This window comes from Mastigoproctus giganteus, chromosome 6, assembly GCF_048544385.1.
Source record: "Mastigoproctus giganteus isolate SK-2022 chromosome 6, ASM4854438v1, whole genome shotgun sequence".
Lineage (NCBI taxonomy): Eukaryota > Metazoa > Arthropoda > Arachnida > Uropygi > Thelyphonidae > Mastigoproctus > Mastigoproctus giganteus.
The window spans coordinates 13067077-13082757 of record NC_143580.1 but is presented as its reverse complement, the minus strand read 5'-3'; the positions used below and the strand labels follow the sequence as shown (position 1 = coordinate 13082757).

Sequence of the window (15681 nt, the reverse complement as noted above, 5' to 3'; positions counted from 1 at the left end):
AGGCCCATAATATGACCTGCAAGGAAAGGTTAAAGGCAAAAGAGCAAAAGGAAGACAAAGAAAAAAGTGACTTGATAACATCAAAGAATGGACTGGTGGTCTTAGACAAAAGAACTATTTTACAAAGCAAGCGACAGTTGGTTGGAAAATGTTGCTCTCCAATGTTCAAATTGAACATGGGATCTGAAGAAGACCTTTTTGCAGTAGCATACTATGATCACTGTCATTAATCACCCTTCCAATCTTTGTGTCATCTGCAAACGTAGACATTTAACTTGATATGCCTTTATCAATATCACTAATAAATATTGAAAACAGTAAAGTAGTCTATTACTGAATCTTGAAGAATGCCACCAATAACATTAGCCCAAGAAGAGCCCACTAGTAAACCCTCCTCTATCTTCTGCCATTCAAATTCCTTTATCTGCATTAGTTACTCCCTATCAATTAATCATGTTCTTTTATTTCTTTTGCATTAAAATGTTGTACTATCATATCAATGTTAGGTAATATAAATACTATTTATTTAATGAAAACATAAATTAAAACTCTGTGTTCTTTCTATTCTCGACAGAATTTTTTTCACTATTTGGTAGGTGCACTAATTTTCTCCTTTCACTTACATTTTATTTATACTATCTAATTGTAAATAATGGGAGAACTGTGCTGGCAAACATATTTTTCCCCCAATTCCTGAACAGTATCCGTTGACCCCAACCTTTTGTTGTATTTGTTGACCCACAACCTAAAAGAGTAGAATGCTATAAGCAAAGAAAGTGTTGGGAAGTCATTTTGGAATTTCTCTCTCTCTTTTTTTTTTTTATGGTCATAAAATTTTTTTGTTTCTAAAATATATCTATATAATGTCGGTGTAGATACACCATAGATAACTCTTAAGAAACTACAGTGGTAGTGTGGGAGGCATCATTTGCTCTGTATCTCATATTGTGCTCTTCCTTCACAACGAGTTGCCATGGTATTGCACTACCTTGAACAAGTAAGTCTTCACTAATAGAGAAGACTATTGTTACTTATTCTCAGTGAGTACCACCACCGAGATGGCACAGTTTCAAAGCTATTGGCCTATCATTGGTGGGTGGGCAGATACCCTGGTATTGCAGACATAACAACCCAGTTGTGACGGTAATCACACAATATGAGAGATGCCATGGCAACTCGTAGGAAGAGCACAATATGAGATACAGAGCAAATGATGCCTCCCACACTACCATCGTAGTTTCTTAAGAGTTATCTATGGTGTATCTACACCAATATTATATAGATATTAAAGTCTTACTCTTAACGTATTATGCCTTGTTGCATTTAGTTATTTTAAATTCTTATATATATTATTTTTTTTTTTGGCACATTTAATTGTGACTGATTTTCTTATAATTTAATAGTATATTTTAGTGACATGTATCTTAGCAATGTTATATCTTTTGAAAACTTCAGTAATGGAAAATAGTTTTGCACTAAACGTTTTTTTTTTCCCCCCCTTTAATATAGAAAATTGAAGATCTGTTAGATTCATCCAGAAATAGCTTCAGTTCTCAAACTAGTGGTGATGAGGGAGCCGTGTTTGATATCTTGCAAGTGGCACCTGATGACTTAGCAGTAAATATATTTTATTTTTGGAATGTTAAATGCTGCTTATCATTAATTACCACACTTTCTATATAGAATTATAATAAGTCTTAATAAATTATTTCTTTGCTGCACGTATATTAAGTTATGCTATTTAAATAGCTATATACAAAGGGTACTAGGAAAGTTCTGCAATACAGCTTTGTTTATTTAATTTTTTCAAAGTAATATCCTCTACATTCAATACACCTCTCCATCCTCCGAAACCAATCTTTAAACCAGTTCTGCCAAGTTTCACTAGGGAGTAAAGCACACTCGTTGTCCCAAGCCCGTAGAAGGTCCTCATCACTGGAAAACCGCCTCCCTTTTAGCTTCATTTTCACATGCGGGAACAGTGCAAAGTCGCAGGGAGAAAGGTCTGGCCTGTAGGGAGGGTGCTCGAGAAGTTTCAGTCCTGTTGTAGTCAAATATTCGGTGCAGGCTTTGGCGCGGTGAGCTGCAGCATTATTGTGCTGGAGGTACCAGGTGTCCATTCTTGACTTTGGCCGCAGGTTCTTCATAGATCCAATGACTTTAGGCAGGCATTGTTCAGTATACCACTTAGCTGTGACTGTCTTGTGCGTGTCCAAAACGACACGTTCCACAATTCCACTCGATTTGAAAAATACAGCTATCATTTTCTTCTTTACAGATCGGGATTTTCTGACAATTACATGTGTGTCGTCATCATCAAAGACCCAAACTTTGTTTTGAGCCTTGGTCGGCAGATCGTAATAGTACAGCCAAGTCTCGTCACCTGTCACGATGTTGTTCACATACCGAGATTGTCCCTTATCAAACTTTTTTAACATCTCCCGGCACCAAGTCACACGTCGTGTCATCTGCTCTTCAGTCAGTTGATGCGGCACCCAGAGAGAACAAAGTTTCTTCACGTGCAAATGATCTTGCAGAATCGAACGAATTGCTGGTGCATTTAGGCCCAAAGTATCCTCTATCTGTTGGTAGGTCACTCGCCTGTTTTCGTCAAGCATTTTCCTCACAGCAGTAACGTTTTCCTCCGTAACTGACGTTCGTGGTCTTCCCGGCCTCTCAGAATCCTCCAGAGTGAAATTTCCCCTTTGGAATTCTCTATACCACCTGAATATCGTTGTACGATGTGGACAATCATCATCTAGTGCAAGAGTCATTTCTTCTAAGCACTGGTCTATGGTTAAACCACGCACGAAATTATACCGCAAAACTGTCCTTATCTCATTTCGTGACCACGATGCCATCGCAAGCACTTTACACTCTCACTACTAATGAATAACTGAGCCCATCGACTTGGCGCGGCGGCTACTATACACGTATGAACATGTCTCAACATGAAGCAACAAGCAGCTTCCGGTGATTCGTTGTTGAGTCATATTGCAAAACTTTCCTAGTACCCTTTGTACTAATAAATAGCTATGAAATACATTCCGATGTATATAAACAAATTGTTTATATAAAAAAAAAGGAAATTTTGGTTTTAAGTTCAATTATGTATTTTCTTGTGATATTTAAATAGTGTAGCAAGTATATTGTTATTACAGTAAGTAATATCATAGTTTGTTTTGTTGTTTTTTTCATTATTATTTTCTAAATCAGTAAAAATAGTTTCCTGTTATTTGAAAAAAAATAAAGTAAATCTTCTTTGTATTTCTGCAATAAACATTTTTGAATTTATAAATGAACGATGTTCTGTATGTACATCAGCATTAGTAATTTTATATAATTTCCTTTATAGAGTCAACTGACACTACTGGATTTGCCTATTTTTAAATCCATTAGGCCAGAAGTAAGTTGATTCCTTCCTTTTTTTATGCATTAAACACAATATAAATTGTTAATCTAAATATTACTATAAGTTTTTAATTTAAATTTGTTTTAAAGAGAGGAAGTAATTTAATTTTTGATATGGTTATAACATTTTTATTGATTTTTACTGATTTTATTGGAGTGCATCAGTTTTATGAATAATAATTACTTCTTTTCACATAGTATTGTTTTTAAAACAATATATTATATGCAGTATATCTCACACCATTATCCATAGAGACTGAAAAATAAACCAAAAACCTTGCTAATTCTGGAAATCACCACCAGCTGTTGTTAAGTGCCAGTTAAGAGGGGGGAAAAAATTGAAAAAAGAAGAATCTATGGGAATGTGACATGAACACGTTCATAGATTTGTAGGGTAAAAAAAGAGTTAATATATGAGGAGAGATATTGAAAAAAATGCCTCAGAATTTTTATTTTGGAAACTTTGACAGAAGTCAGAGAGACAATCCAAGTTCACAAGAGAACAGTTTCTACACCCTTCTACTTATCGGGAGGGGGGGGAAGAGAGAGAGAGAGAGAGAGTTTCTGCACCTTTCTGCTTACCTATTTTTGTAGGTAGGTAGAAGGGTGCAGTTGGCTTCAGAATCACTAAACTGTGCTTTTCAGCCACATTGCTGTTAGTTTTTAATAAATACAAAAAAGCTGTTAATTTTTAGGAAGAGATATTGTGGGACAATGTATATGTTAGATTAATATTGGATGGTTAATGAAATTATTCAGAGCTTAGGTAGTAAACAGTGAAACCACACACACCTTATGTAGTGTTGCATTGTGGAGTCTATATGTTCTTATTTGTATATAAAGTATATATATATATATATATATGCTTTTTTTTTTTTTTGTTTCACAAATAAATCCTTTAATATAATTTTGGAAACGAAAACAAAACTGCATTTTCTGCTATTTGTTTAATAATAGGAGCTTACAAGTTGTGCGTGGAACAGAAGAGAGAAAATGACTTTGGCCCCAAATGTTGTTACCTTTACTCGCAGGTTCAATCAAGTAAGTTTTTTTTTTTTTTTTTTAATAGATAGCCAACTTTGTACACTAGATTTACCGTTTCATTTCCCAAGTTATGTTGCCTTTCTTTTGTCAGCTCTATTATTACTATTGATTTTCAAAATGATGACATCCCCAAAATGATAAATAATTTCTGAAGTAAGGGTTAGCCCATCTCTCAGATGTCTTTGGAGATATTGGACTACTTGGCAAGTAGTAATTTTTGCAGTCCTTGTGGAAAGTAGGTTAATAGAGGCAATTTGCTGTGATGAGTTTTCTCTTGAAATGCTCACCATTTCACCACACTGAGAGTTTGTACTGTTGTAAAATGTTTACTGTTCTTGTTCTAATAGTGATGGCACAGTTGTTTAGATATAGAACTAACATTGTTGGAGACATGAAAGTGGCAGTGATGTGAGGTTTACTTTGGCTGAAGGTATCAGCCAAGATAGAGTACAGTGTTTTGTTATATTTTAAAGATAAATTTTAGGAACATAATGTATTAGAAAGTTAAAAAATTTGCTTACGCACAGATTCCAGATTTGAAAAAAATAATAATAATAAAAAAAAAAACATAAATCAGAGTCAGAATGGTTGATCATATAAGAAAATTAAAATAGGTTTTCTATGTAATGTGAAAAATTCACAAACCTTTTAAGCAAATGATTGTTCAGTTAATATATTAACAATATAGTATTTTTAGCCATGAAAGTTTGCTATGATTTGGAAAACTTTATAGAAAATAATTTAGTGTAAAATAAATCTTTATACTTAATGCCCACATTTAATGGCTTTTGGTAGCTTTAGACTTAATAAAAGTTGTATGCTTGCCAACTTTACTAGTTCTTCGTATTATAATTTTCCCGATAGTGTACTTTTTCTTCCCGATTTTATTCAAATAACTTTTTTTTTTTTTTTTTTTTCCCCTCATTTATGCAGATATGTGCTACGTTTTATGTATTGATGTCAACTTCAAAGCTGCCATTAAGCAGCTCTAGTTCAGCTCTTGTTAAGTGCAAAAAAAATCAACCATTTGTGTAGTATATGGTATGCTTTTATTTTTTCTATTTTGGATAGTAGTGATTTGTGCCAATTTTGTATGATTGTTCACGTGCAAATAATTGTTGCGCTCGCGCGCGCGCACACACACACACACACGCACACACACACACAAATTAGTATAATGCAGTTATATTGTGCAAAATAAAATTTAAGTCACTTGAATCCACATTGCCTGCAATTATGGCTTATCGAGTCCCAAAAGGGGGCTCAATAGATCATCACTACAAATTTTTAAAACTTTTCTAATGTTCAATATAATAAATAAAATACAAGAAAATTTATAAATAAAGATGAACCACCTATTATTAACTGCATAAACTATGTGTGTATGATTTTTTTTTTTTTTTATTCATTCAGATATCTATTGCACCATAGGATAAAAAATATAATGCAGTGATTTACTACTAAATGTATTAGTTCTAATATAAGGAAACATATCACTATAGGTGTGGCCAATGAACTGAAGTGGAAAGAAGAAAATATTAACTAGGGAAAGACGGGAACATAATTAGATATGCAATGAGCCAATCTGGAACGAAGCACACAGATTAAACAACTAACCAATAAAAATATAAAGAACCCTGATTCTGTTAAGAGGAAGTAAATTGTATATAAATGTCAAAATATTAGCATTCGCAAGGGCACATGATGCAAGAAATCAAAGGCGCCTCCGTAGTCAGGTGGGCAGGAGAACCAGTGCTTAGCACACACTTCTTGATTAGACCGGGTTTAGAGCCCATGACCACCAAATATGGGGGATGCGGAAAAGTCAGGGAATGACCACCGCATATCCCCAGAGCAATATGGCCTTAGTTGCTAATGCTCCTAAAAACCAAACAACAACCAGCAAGAAAGCAAGCTTATATAGCATCAGCCAAAAAAAAAAAAAAAGCGTACACACACACACACACACACACACACACACACACACACACACACACACACACTTCTTATTTCACCCATCCACGCACTCCAAATGTTTGTCTAGTTCTGCCTTGAATCTGTTTAAGCTATCAAGCTCTACAAAGACAGATGGAAGTTTGTTCCAGCAATCAACCACCTGCTGGCTAAAGGCAAACTTCCACACATCTATCTTTCCTCAGTTTGAATTTATGCTCTCTCAGGCGATTATTCTCAATGCTGATGGGAAGAATCCCATCGGCATTGAGCATGCTCAAACCATTCAAGCCTTTATACATCTCAATCAGATCACCTCGCAGGTGCCAGTCTCCAGAAGAGACTGTAATTTGCAAAACTTAAGCCCTTTGTTCCATTCACTAATCTTGTTGCCCTTCTCTTTACTCGTTCCAACAGCTCTACATCCTTCTTAAAATGAGGCCTCCAGACCTGTATACAGTACTCAAGGTGTGGCCTGACCATTGCCTTGTACAAGGCAATAAACACCTCCTTATCCCTGTTAGAAATATTCCTGTATATCATTGACAAGACACCATGAGCTACTCAGCTGCCCACATCAATGGTAGAGTTTGCACTTGAACATCACGCAATACCGCGGCAACTCCCAAGGCAGAATGCGCTGGTCCCAAAGGAACTAGTTGTTTTAGGTGACTCTATTGTCAGGGAAACAGGGAACATATTGTGCAAAAAAGATGGATGGGACAGGACAGGGTATGTCTGCCAGGGGCAAAGGTTGATAATGTTGTAGGGCATATATCATTCTTTAATGGCACAAAGGGTGGCATTAGCAAAGGCACATGATGCAAGAAAGCAAACTTATATAGCATCAGCCAAAAAAAAAAAAAACACCCTTATTTCACCCATCCACTTGCCCCAAATTTTGTCAAGTTCTGCCTTGAATCTATTTAAGCTATTAACTTCTACAATGACAGATGTAAGTTTGTTCCAGCAATCAACCACACGCTGGCTAAAGGCAAACTTCTGCACATCTATCCTACAACCATCTTTCCTCAATCAGATCACCTCATAGGTGCCTAGTCTCCAGACAATGTAATTTGCAAAACTTAAGCATTTCTTTGTAAGAGCAATCCTTTGTTCCATTCACTAAATTTGTTGCCCTTCTCTGTACTCTTTCCAACAGCTCTACATCCTTCTTAAAATGAGACCTCCAGACCTCTATACAGCACTCAAGGTGTGGCCTGACCATTGCCTTATACAAGGGGATAATCACCTCCTTATCCCTGCTAGAAATATTCCTGTATATCATCGACAAGACACCATGAGCTACTCTTGCAGACCGTCTGCACTACTCAGAAAACTTCATATCTGCCTGCACAATTACCCCCAGGTCCTTTTCATTCTCTACCACTGTCATGGTGGTACCACAGAGTTGATACGTTACTCTGGATTACTGCTACCCATATGTGGTACTTAACATTTGTCAATGTTAAACTTCATTTGCTGCCTCTCAGCCCATCTGCTCAACTTTTCTAGATCCTGTTGCAGCAGTGTACTGTCTTTAATGTCATTAACAACCCTGCCAACCTTTGTATCGTCTGCAAACTTGGACATTAAGCCTGATATACCATCATCAATATCATTTATAAATACAGAAAACAACAATGGACCCAACACTGAACCCTGAGGAACTCCACTAATAACATTAGTCCACGAAGAACAGTGTCCATTGATTACCACTGTCTGTCTTCTGCCACTCAACCATCCCTTTATCCATAGCAGCAATTTGCCTCCAATGCCACACTGCTCCAATTTGTGCAGCAGTCTTCCATGTGCAACAGTATCAAAGGCTTTTCTAAGATCCAAATATATGATATCAAAGTTATTCTTTGCATCCAGTTCCTTTGTGACTACATCATAGTATCCCATCAAATTAGTCAGACAAGACTTCCCCTTAACAAACCCATGCTGTGTCCGAGCTATAACTGAAGTCTTGTCTAGATGATCCTGCAAAAATATTGTTGTACACGTTGGCACTAATGATATTAAGAGTAGGAGACTGGCAGAATTACTTAACAAATACAAGACAATGCTGAAAAAAAGCCCTGAGTTAGGGTTGAATTTGAAAGTGTCTGCAATTCTGCCCAGACACGTTAGGAGGGAGTATATGATGAGAGCCTTGTCGATCAGTTCGGCCCTGGAGAGATTGTGCAAGGCTCAAGGGGTAGAATTTTTCTCAGCCTGGTCTGTGCTTGTTAACAGGAGAGACTGCTTCTACAGGGATGGGATACACTTAAATAGAAAGGGTGCAAGAATATTTGCTGATGCTATTGAGGCAAAGTGAGGTGGGTCGGAAAACTGCTGGCTTGGGATGATACACGGACTAATAGATTAACAGTAGCCGCTGGCAGAGGTAAAAGTGATTCTTGCACTATTTCTATTGAAATGCAATTGAGCAGCAGCCTGGAAAGCAAGGCAATGGGAATTTCCAGGACTGCTGGGAGTCATAATGGAACAAGTAAATACACAGGGGCTGTGTTAATGTAACTAAGAGTAGAAACAGGTGCATGTATATTTGTATGTACACCAATGCTAGGAGTATAATTAATAAATTCGATGAGCTTGAAGTGCTAGTCAAGACATCAAAGGCAGATATTGTTGGGATATCAGAAACATGGTGTCACACAGACAAGCAGTGCAAAACTGGAATTTGGGGAGTACAATGTGTACAGAAAGGATAGACAGCACAGGAAGGGAGGAGGGGTTATGCTGTTAATTAAGGAACACAAAATCTAAGGAAGTGCATCCAATTGAGGTGGGTGGACAATGAAATATTGAGTCTGTTTGGTGTAACATAGGCACTGCGAAAGGAAAAATGAGAGTAGGTGTGTGTTTTAGGCCTAATGAATCTGATGAGTATAATGAGCAATTGTGCAGAGAAATAGTGGGCCAGTAAATTAGTCTTAAATTGGGGGATTTTAATTTAATATCCAGGGATATTAACTGGAATTTGTGGGTTGGTCACTCACAAACTAGCAAGGCTTTTGTGGATTTATTGGATGATTGTTTTCTACAGCAGCATGTTCCGGAGGCAACTAGAGGGAGTAATACTCTTGATCTGATTTATCAGTAGTGATTCTTCATGGATCAAGAATCTGCAGATAAAGGAACCACTAGGTTGCAGTGATCACAGTGTGCTGAAGTGGGATTTTCTCAAATTGGTAACTACCATCAAGGGTAAACGGAAGGTTTTTTGCTTTCGTAAAGGTGACTACGGTGGTCTGAGACAGTATTTAAATGCAATGCAGTGGGACCAACTGATGATGTTACCAACAGCAAACTCAAAATGGGTTGTTTGTTGTTGTTTTGGTTTTTTTTAGGAGCATTAGCAACTAAGGCCATATTGCTTCAGGGATATGTGGCGGTCATTCCCTGACCTTTCCGCATCCTCCTTATTTGGTGGGCACGGTCTCGAACCCCAGTCTAATCAAGAAGTGTGTGCTACGCACTGCTGCTCCTGCCAACCTGGCTACGGAGGCGCCCTCAAAATGGGAAGCATTCGAAGAATTTAATCTTGAAAGCTACTAGGCTTTTCATACCAACAAGGAAATATTGTTCAAGATTTAGGCCTAAATGGATGTCAGATGAACTAATGAGACATGTGGCAGAGAAGAAAAATGCATGGGATACATATAAATTAATGAGTGACATGGAAGTCTATGATAGATATAAGCTGGTCTGTAACCAAATCACAAAGGAGATTAGGCAGGCGAAAGCAGATTACGAAAAATCTTTGGCAAAGGATGCAAAGAAAAACAGCAAAGAGTTCTTTACTTATGTAAACTCTAGAAGGAAGAGGATGAATCAGATTGGTCCACTTGATATCGATGGTTCAACTGTTGATGATCCTGCTCAGGTAGCTAACAAACTAAATGAATGTTTTGCATCTACATTCACACATGAGGAGTTATTCAGGGAGGGGAATGCCACAGGTGTATTCAACTCTGACAGTAAGCTAGATAATCTTGTAATAACTGAGAGTAAAGTGGAGGAGAAATTGTAGAAGATAAACATAAGAAAGGCACCTGGGGTGGATGGAATCTATCCAGTTATATTAAAGGAGGCAGCAAAGGAAGTAAGCAAACCCTTAGCCATAATTATGAGAGCTTCCCTGGACTCAGGGGAGGTACCCGTGGACTGGAGTTGTCCAAATGTGACCCCAATCCACAAAGGAGAATCAAAGGGGAAGACAGGTAATTACAGACCTGTTGTTAGTTTAACTTCTGTTCCAGGGAAATTAATAGAGGCACTGGTTAAAGAAGCATTGCAGGATCATCTAGACAAGACTTCAGTTTGGACACAGCATGGGTTTGTTAAGGGAAAGTCTCATCTGACAAATATGATTGGATACTATGATATAGTCACAAAGGAACTGGATGCAAAGAATAACTTTGATATCATATATTTGGATCTTAGAGAGGCCTTTTTTACTGTTGCACATGGAAGACTGCTGCACAAATTGGAGCAGTGTGGCATTATAGGCAAATTGCTGCTATTGATAAAGGGATGGTTGAGTGGGAGAAGACAGAGTGGTAATCAATGAACACTGCTCTTCGTGGACTAATATTATTAGTGGAGTCCCTCAGGGTTCAGTTTTGGGTCCATTGTTGTTTTCTGTATTTATAAATGATATTGATGATGGTATATCAGGCTTTATGTCCAAGTTTGCAGACGATACAAAAGTTGACAGGGTTGTTAATGACACTAAAGACAGTACACTGCTGCAACAGGATCTAGAAAAGTTGAGCAGATGGGCTGAGAGGCGGCAAATGAAGTTTAACATTGACAAATGTAAAGTACTACATATGGGTAGCATTAATCCCAGAGTAATGTATCAACTCTGTGGTACCACACTGACAGTGGTAGAGAATGAAAAGGACCTGGGAGTAATTGTGCAGGCAGATATGAAGTTTTCTGAGTAATGCAGCCAGTCTGAAAAGTATACCGTCTGCACTGCTCAGAAAGCGAGGTGATCTGATTGAAGTTTATAAAGCCTTGAATGGTTTGAGCATGCTCAGTGCAGATGGGATTGCTCAGAATAATTGCCTCTTCCTCTTGCTCAGAATAATTGCCTGAGAGGGCATAAACTCAAATTGAGGAAAGACGGTTGTAGGATAGATGTGCAGCAGTTTTCCTTTAGCCAACGGGTGGTTGATTGCTGGAACAAACTTCCATCTGTCGTTGGAGGAAGTGGATGCGTGAAAGGGTGGTGTTTTTTTTTTTTTTTTTTTTTTTTTTTTGGATGATGTTATATAAGCTTGCTTTCTTGCATCATGTGCCTTTGCTAATGCTAAGTTGAAATTTTCACTATATAACTCTCTAAAAGGTTGTTTTTATAGTTTAAATTGTATTAGTTACCGATTCAAATCATTAAAATGCACTACACTTTAATCGTTATCATATGTTCTGTTATAAGAACCAATTTTGAACTTTGTGATATTTTCTAAAGCACATTTCTGGAGGTCACTACCATAAAACAATAAAAGTTTGTACTTTCCGGTTTATTGGGCTTTTCTGTTACTGCAAGCAGTTATTGCATTTGCGAAAGTACCGATAGCTGGAATTGTGTGGTTTTTTACGTTATTATGGCGAAATGTGCTTCCCCTTTACTGAAATCTTCAATTGTGTAAAAAACATGAATAAATTTTCAGAATCTTCTCTTCATTCTTTTTTTTTTTTTTTTTAAGCTTTGTAAACTTGTTACTCCGCGCAAATCACATTAGTTGCAATTTGTGTGTTCCGTTAAAAAATGCTTATGCATGCTATTAAAATTTATAAAGAAAAGTGAAGATTATCTTGGAAATAAAAGCCTCTTGAAGCATTTCTGAAGAAGACTACTCCTTGTGCAACAAATCAACGAGTGCCGAGCCAATAATGAGTGAAAAACGAGTGTGCATTTAGTCAATGGTGATGGTGAAGAATAAACATTCTTTAACATTTGTCTTTCTATTTTTTTTTTTTTTTTTCCTATCTTTTTTCTATTTCTCTATTTTCATTTCTTTGGATAAATCAATCATTGTTTAAACATAAACTAATTATCTAACTAATTTTATTGTATGACGTAACCCGTATTTTTAACATTATGTCTATGGGAAATAAATTCCCGCTTTATGAGTGCGTGCTAGGAACGAGTAAAGTCGGGAACTACCTGTACTAAGGGGGAAGGACTATTTGAGAGGATCACAGGGTAGGAAACTAAATTATTCTATTAGAAGTATAATAATGAGAATACAAAGTTACAAAAACATGTTTTTATGACATCTGAAGAGTCTTATTCTATTAATTTAGCTTCTGAGGAAATACTGTTTGGTTCCTTAGTGTTCTCATTGACCTCCCACCATTCTGTTTAGCTGATTATGAAATTTATGATTCAGTTCCTATTATAGCCATTCTACTTGTATTGCTACTTGTATTTATCATGTATTCCTTAGAAAGTTAATATAATGATATTTTGCTTTCCACCTTTAAACATGACTTTCTCTCTCTCTCTTTTTTTCTCTCTTTACAGATAAGTTTTTGGGTAGTTCAAGAAATCCTCATAGGCCAGTCTCCTAAACAGCGAGCAGAAATGATAACGCATTTCATTAAGATTGTTAGGCGGCTTCACGAGTTGAACAACATTCATTCTGAATTTGCAGTTATTTCAGCATTAAAAAGTGCTCCTATATTTCGGCTAGAGAAAACTTGGGCAGTAAGTTTAATTTTATTTTCATCTTATAATTATTACTTGAAAAGAAGAGCTTCATTCCACAACTTTAGACTAGGAATTGTAATGCTCAGAAATGGATATATCACTTTTGTTAGTCCACCATTATTTTTTATATTATATTTACTCCAAACTTTTCACTCATTGTTGAATCCTCTTTCCAAGAACTATATTTTTACTATAATTTCCATGTTTATCCTTTAAGCATGTGAATTCTTCTGGGAATAATGTCTGCAATACACTGATCCTTGAATATTAAAAAAAATTTCCGTGCTTCCATATTGTATGTTCTTGACTTTTATCCTCTCTCTATTAAAACACACTATTGTCATTGTTATTTAATTATCTATCTTGTGTTGTTACCTATCACTTCAGAGGACTGATTTCTCGTACCATGCCAGTCAGTGGTGTGCATTTGTTTTGTTTTCAAAAATTTGAGTTACAGAAAGTTAATGGCAGCTGTCTTAAGTATTGTGGAAATACTTACAGGTTTGCCCGTGGCCACTTTCTGCTCCTGGTAACCAGCCAATCTCAATGCTCAGTAGATCCAGCCAGTAAGTATTTCATGCCTGCAAGGTCATTACTTTGGCCTTGGTGTTTCCCCCTCTGGACTTCCATTTCTTCAGCACATGCCAAAGGTAGACTCTGGAATGTTTAATTCCAGAAGAGTAGCATGCACAAACATTTTCCCCATGTAATATTCAACTATCATTCCCATCTAAAACTCTGTTCTTTTTTTTCTGCTCATCATTTGTCATACATGTTTTCAATGAATTCCAAGCTAATTACTGGCTAACTTTATAGGCCAAAATATCAACGCATGTCTTAGGCACATGCATACATATAGTACATCCAGCTTACATGAGTTGTCAGTCTGGTGTGACATGAACATTGGGAAAACAAAAATGAGGGTGGGAGTATGGTATAAGCAAATGACTGTGATGGATATAATGAACAATTGTACAGACAGATAAAGTGGGCCAGTAAAACAGAATATTTCTGCATGGGGGATTTGAACTTTCCAGATATTGATTGGAATTTTTGGGATAGTTGTTGCTTTCTCAGTAACAGAACATTTCTGAATATTCTGAATGACTATTTTCTGTACCACCATGATAGAGAGGTAACAAGTTTATTGCCTTCTCAGCAGTTTACTCTCATTTTGGTTGTCAGCAGTGTGCTCTTTGCCTGTAGCCACTTGCTCTTCCCATTGCAGATTCTTTAAGGTCATATGATGAGGTGAGGTAACTAGTCATCTCAATGCTCAATAAGAATCTTTGGGTAAGAGAAATGCTTGGTGGCAATGATCATAGCTTATTGACATGAGATTTATTTAAAGATATTGTTGAGGGTAAAGGGAAGGGGTTTTGCTATCACAAAGATGATTAAAGTGGTAGTTTTTTAAATTGTCATCAGTGAAACTTAAGTGATGCTGTTACCAAATAAAAATGCTAAATAGCGAATATTTGGGGAAGTAATTGTAGAAACTACTAAACTTTTTATACCAACAGAGATATTGTTCAAGGTTTAAATAAAAATGGATGTCAGCTGAACTAATCAAACTGGTTGCAAAAAAGAAAAATGCAGGGATGATTATAAATTAACAGGGGTCACAGAAGCCTATGGTAAGTATAAATGAGTCTGCAATCAAGTTACTAAGGAGGTTAGGCAATCTAAAGATGATTATGAAAAGTCTTTGCAGAAACCACAAAGATTTCTTTGCTTATGTTAACACTAGAAGAAAAGAAATAGACCGTATTGGTCTAACTCTTGATGATCCTGTTTGGGTTTTAGACAAGCTGAATCTACATTCACATGTGAAATTTTAGGGAAGGGGATACCAGAAGTAGAAGTATACTTGATTTTATCTGGGAGTTTAAATAATTTTATAATAACTGAAAGGAAGATGGAAGAGAAATTGTTGAAACTTAAAGTAAATAAGACAATTGGGACCAATGGAATCTTTCCAGTAATATTTAAAAAAAAAAAAAAGTAAAAGAGATAAGCAAATTGTGAGAATATGAAAGCACCCTTGGATTCAGAGGATGTCCCCACATACTGTGCAAATATCTCTTCTATACACATAGGCAGAGGACAAAATGAGTGGTTACAGATCTACAAGCTTGGCTTTGGGATTGAGTCACACCAATTGTAAATGTTTCCTGTGGAAACAAGGAAATGCCAACAGTATTTGCTGAAAAAAAAAAAAAAATCAACTTTTTATAAGTGTTTAATGAATTCAGTCCCTCACCTCTGTATTTTCCACATTTATGAATGTTCATACTCAAATCCAGTGCTTTTTTCCTTCCTCTGGTATTAAATGGTAATATGCACTGATACCTTTTTATTTTAAAAGCATAAAAAAATAAATAATTGAATGACATGTGTGTGAGATGATAAATTTTCTCTACCACCCCTAAATAAATATAAAAAAGAAAAAAAAAAAAAAAAAATATATATATATATATATATATATATATATATATATATATATATATATATATACTAAGGTCAAAGAATCATTACCA

At 36.2% G+C, this 15681-nt stretch overlaps 1 protein-coding gene across 1 annotated transcript in view; it reads left to right on the top strand.

Annotated features, from left to right (window-relative positions):
* The window catches only part of LOC150083925 (ras-specific guanine nucleotide-releasing factor RalGPS1-like), a 103061-nt gene that overhangs the window by 11074 nt on the left and 76306 nt on the right, over positions 1 to 15681 (top strand). Inside the window, exons 2-5 of the mRNA XM_090375622.1 lie at positions 1510 to 1617; positions 3356 to 3406; positions 4369 to 4452; positions 12956 to 13138. Of these exons, the coding sequence (XP_090231748.1) occupies positions 1510 to 1617; positions 3356 to 3406; positions 4369 to 4452; positions 12956 to 13138 (426 nt within the window). The remainder of the gene's footprint in view (positions 1 to 1509; positions 1618 to 3355; positions 3407 to 4368; positions 4453 to 12955; positions 13139 to 15681) is intronic.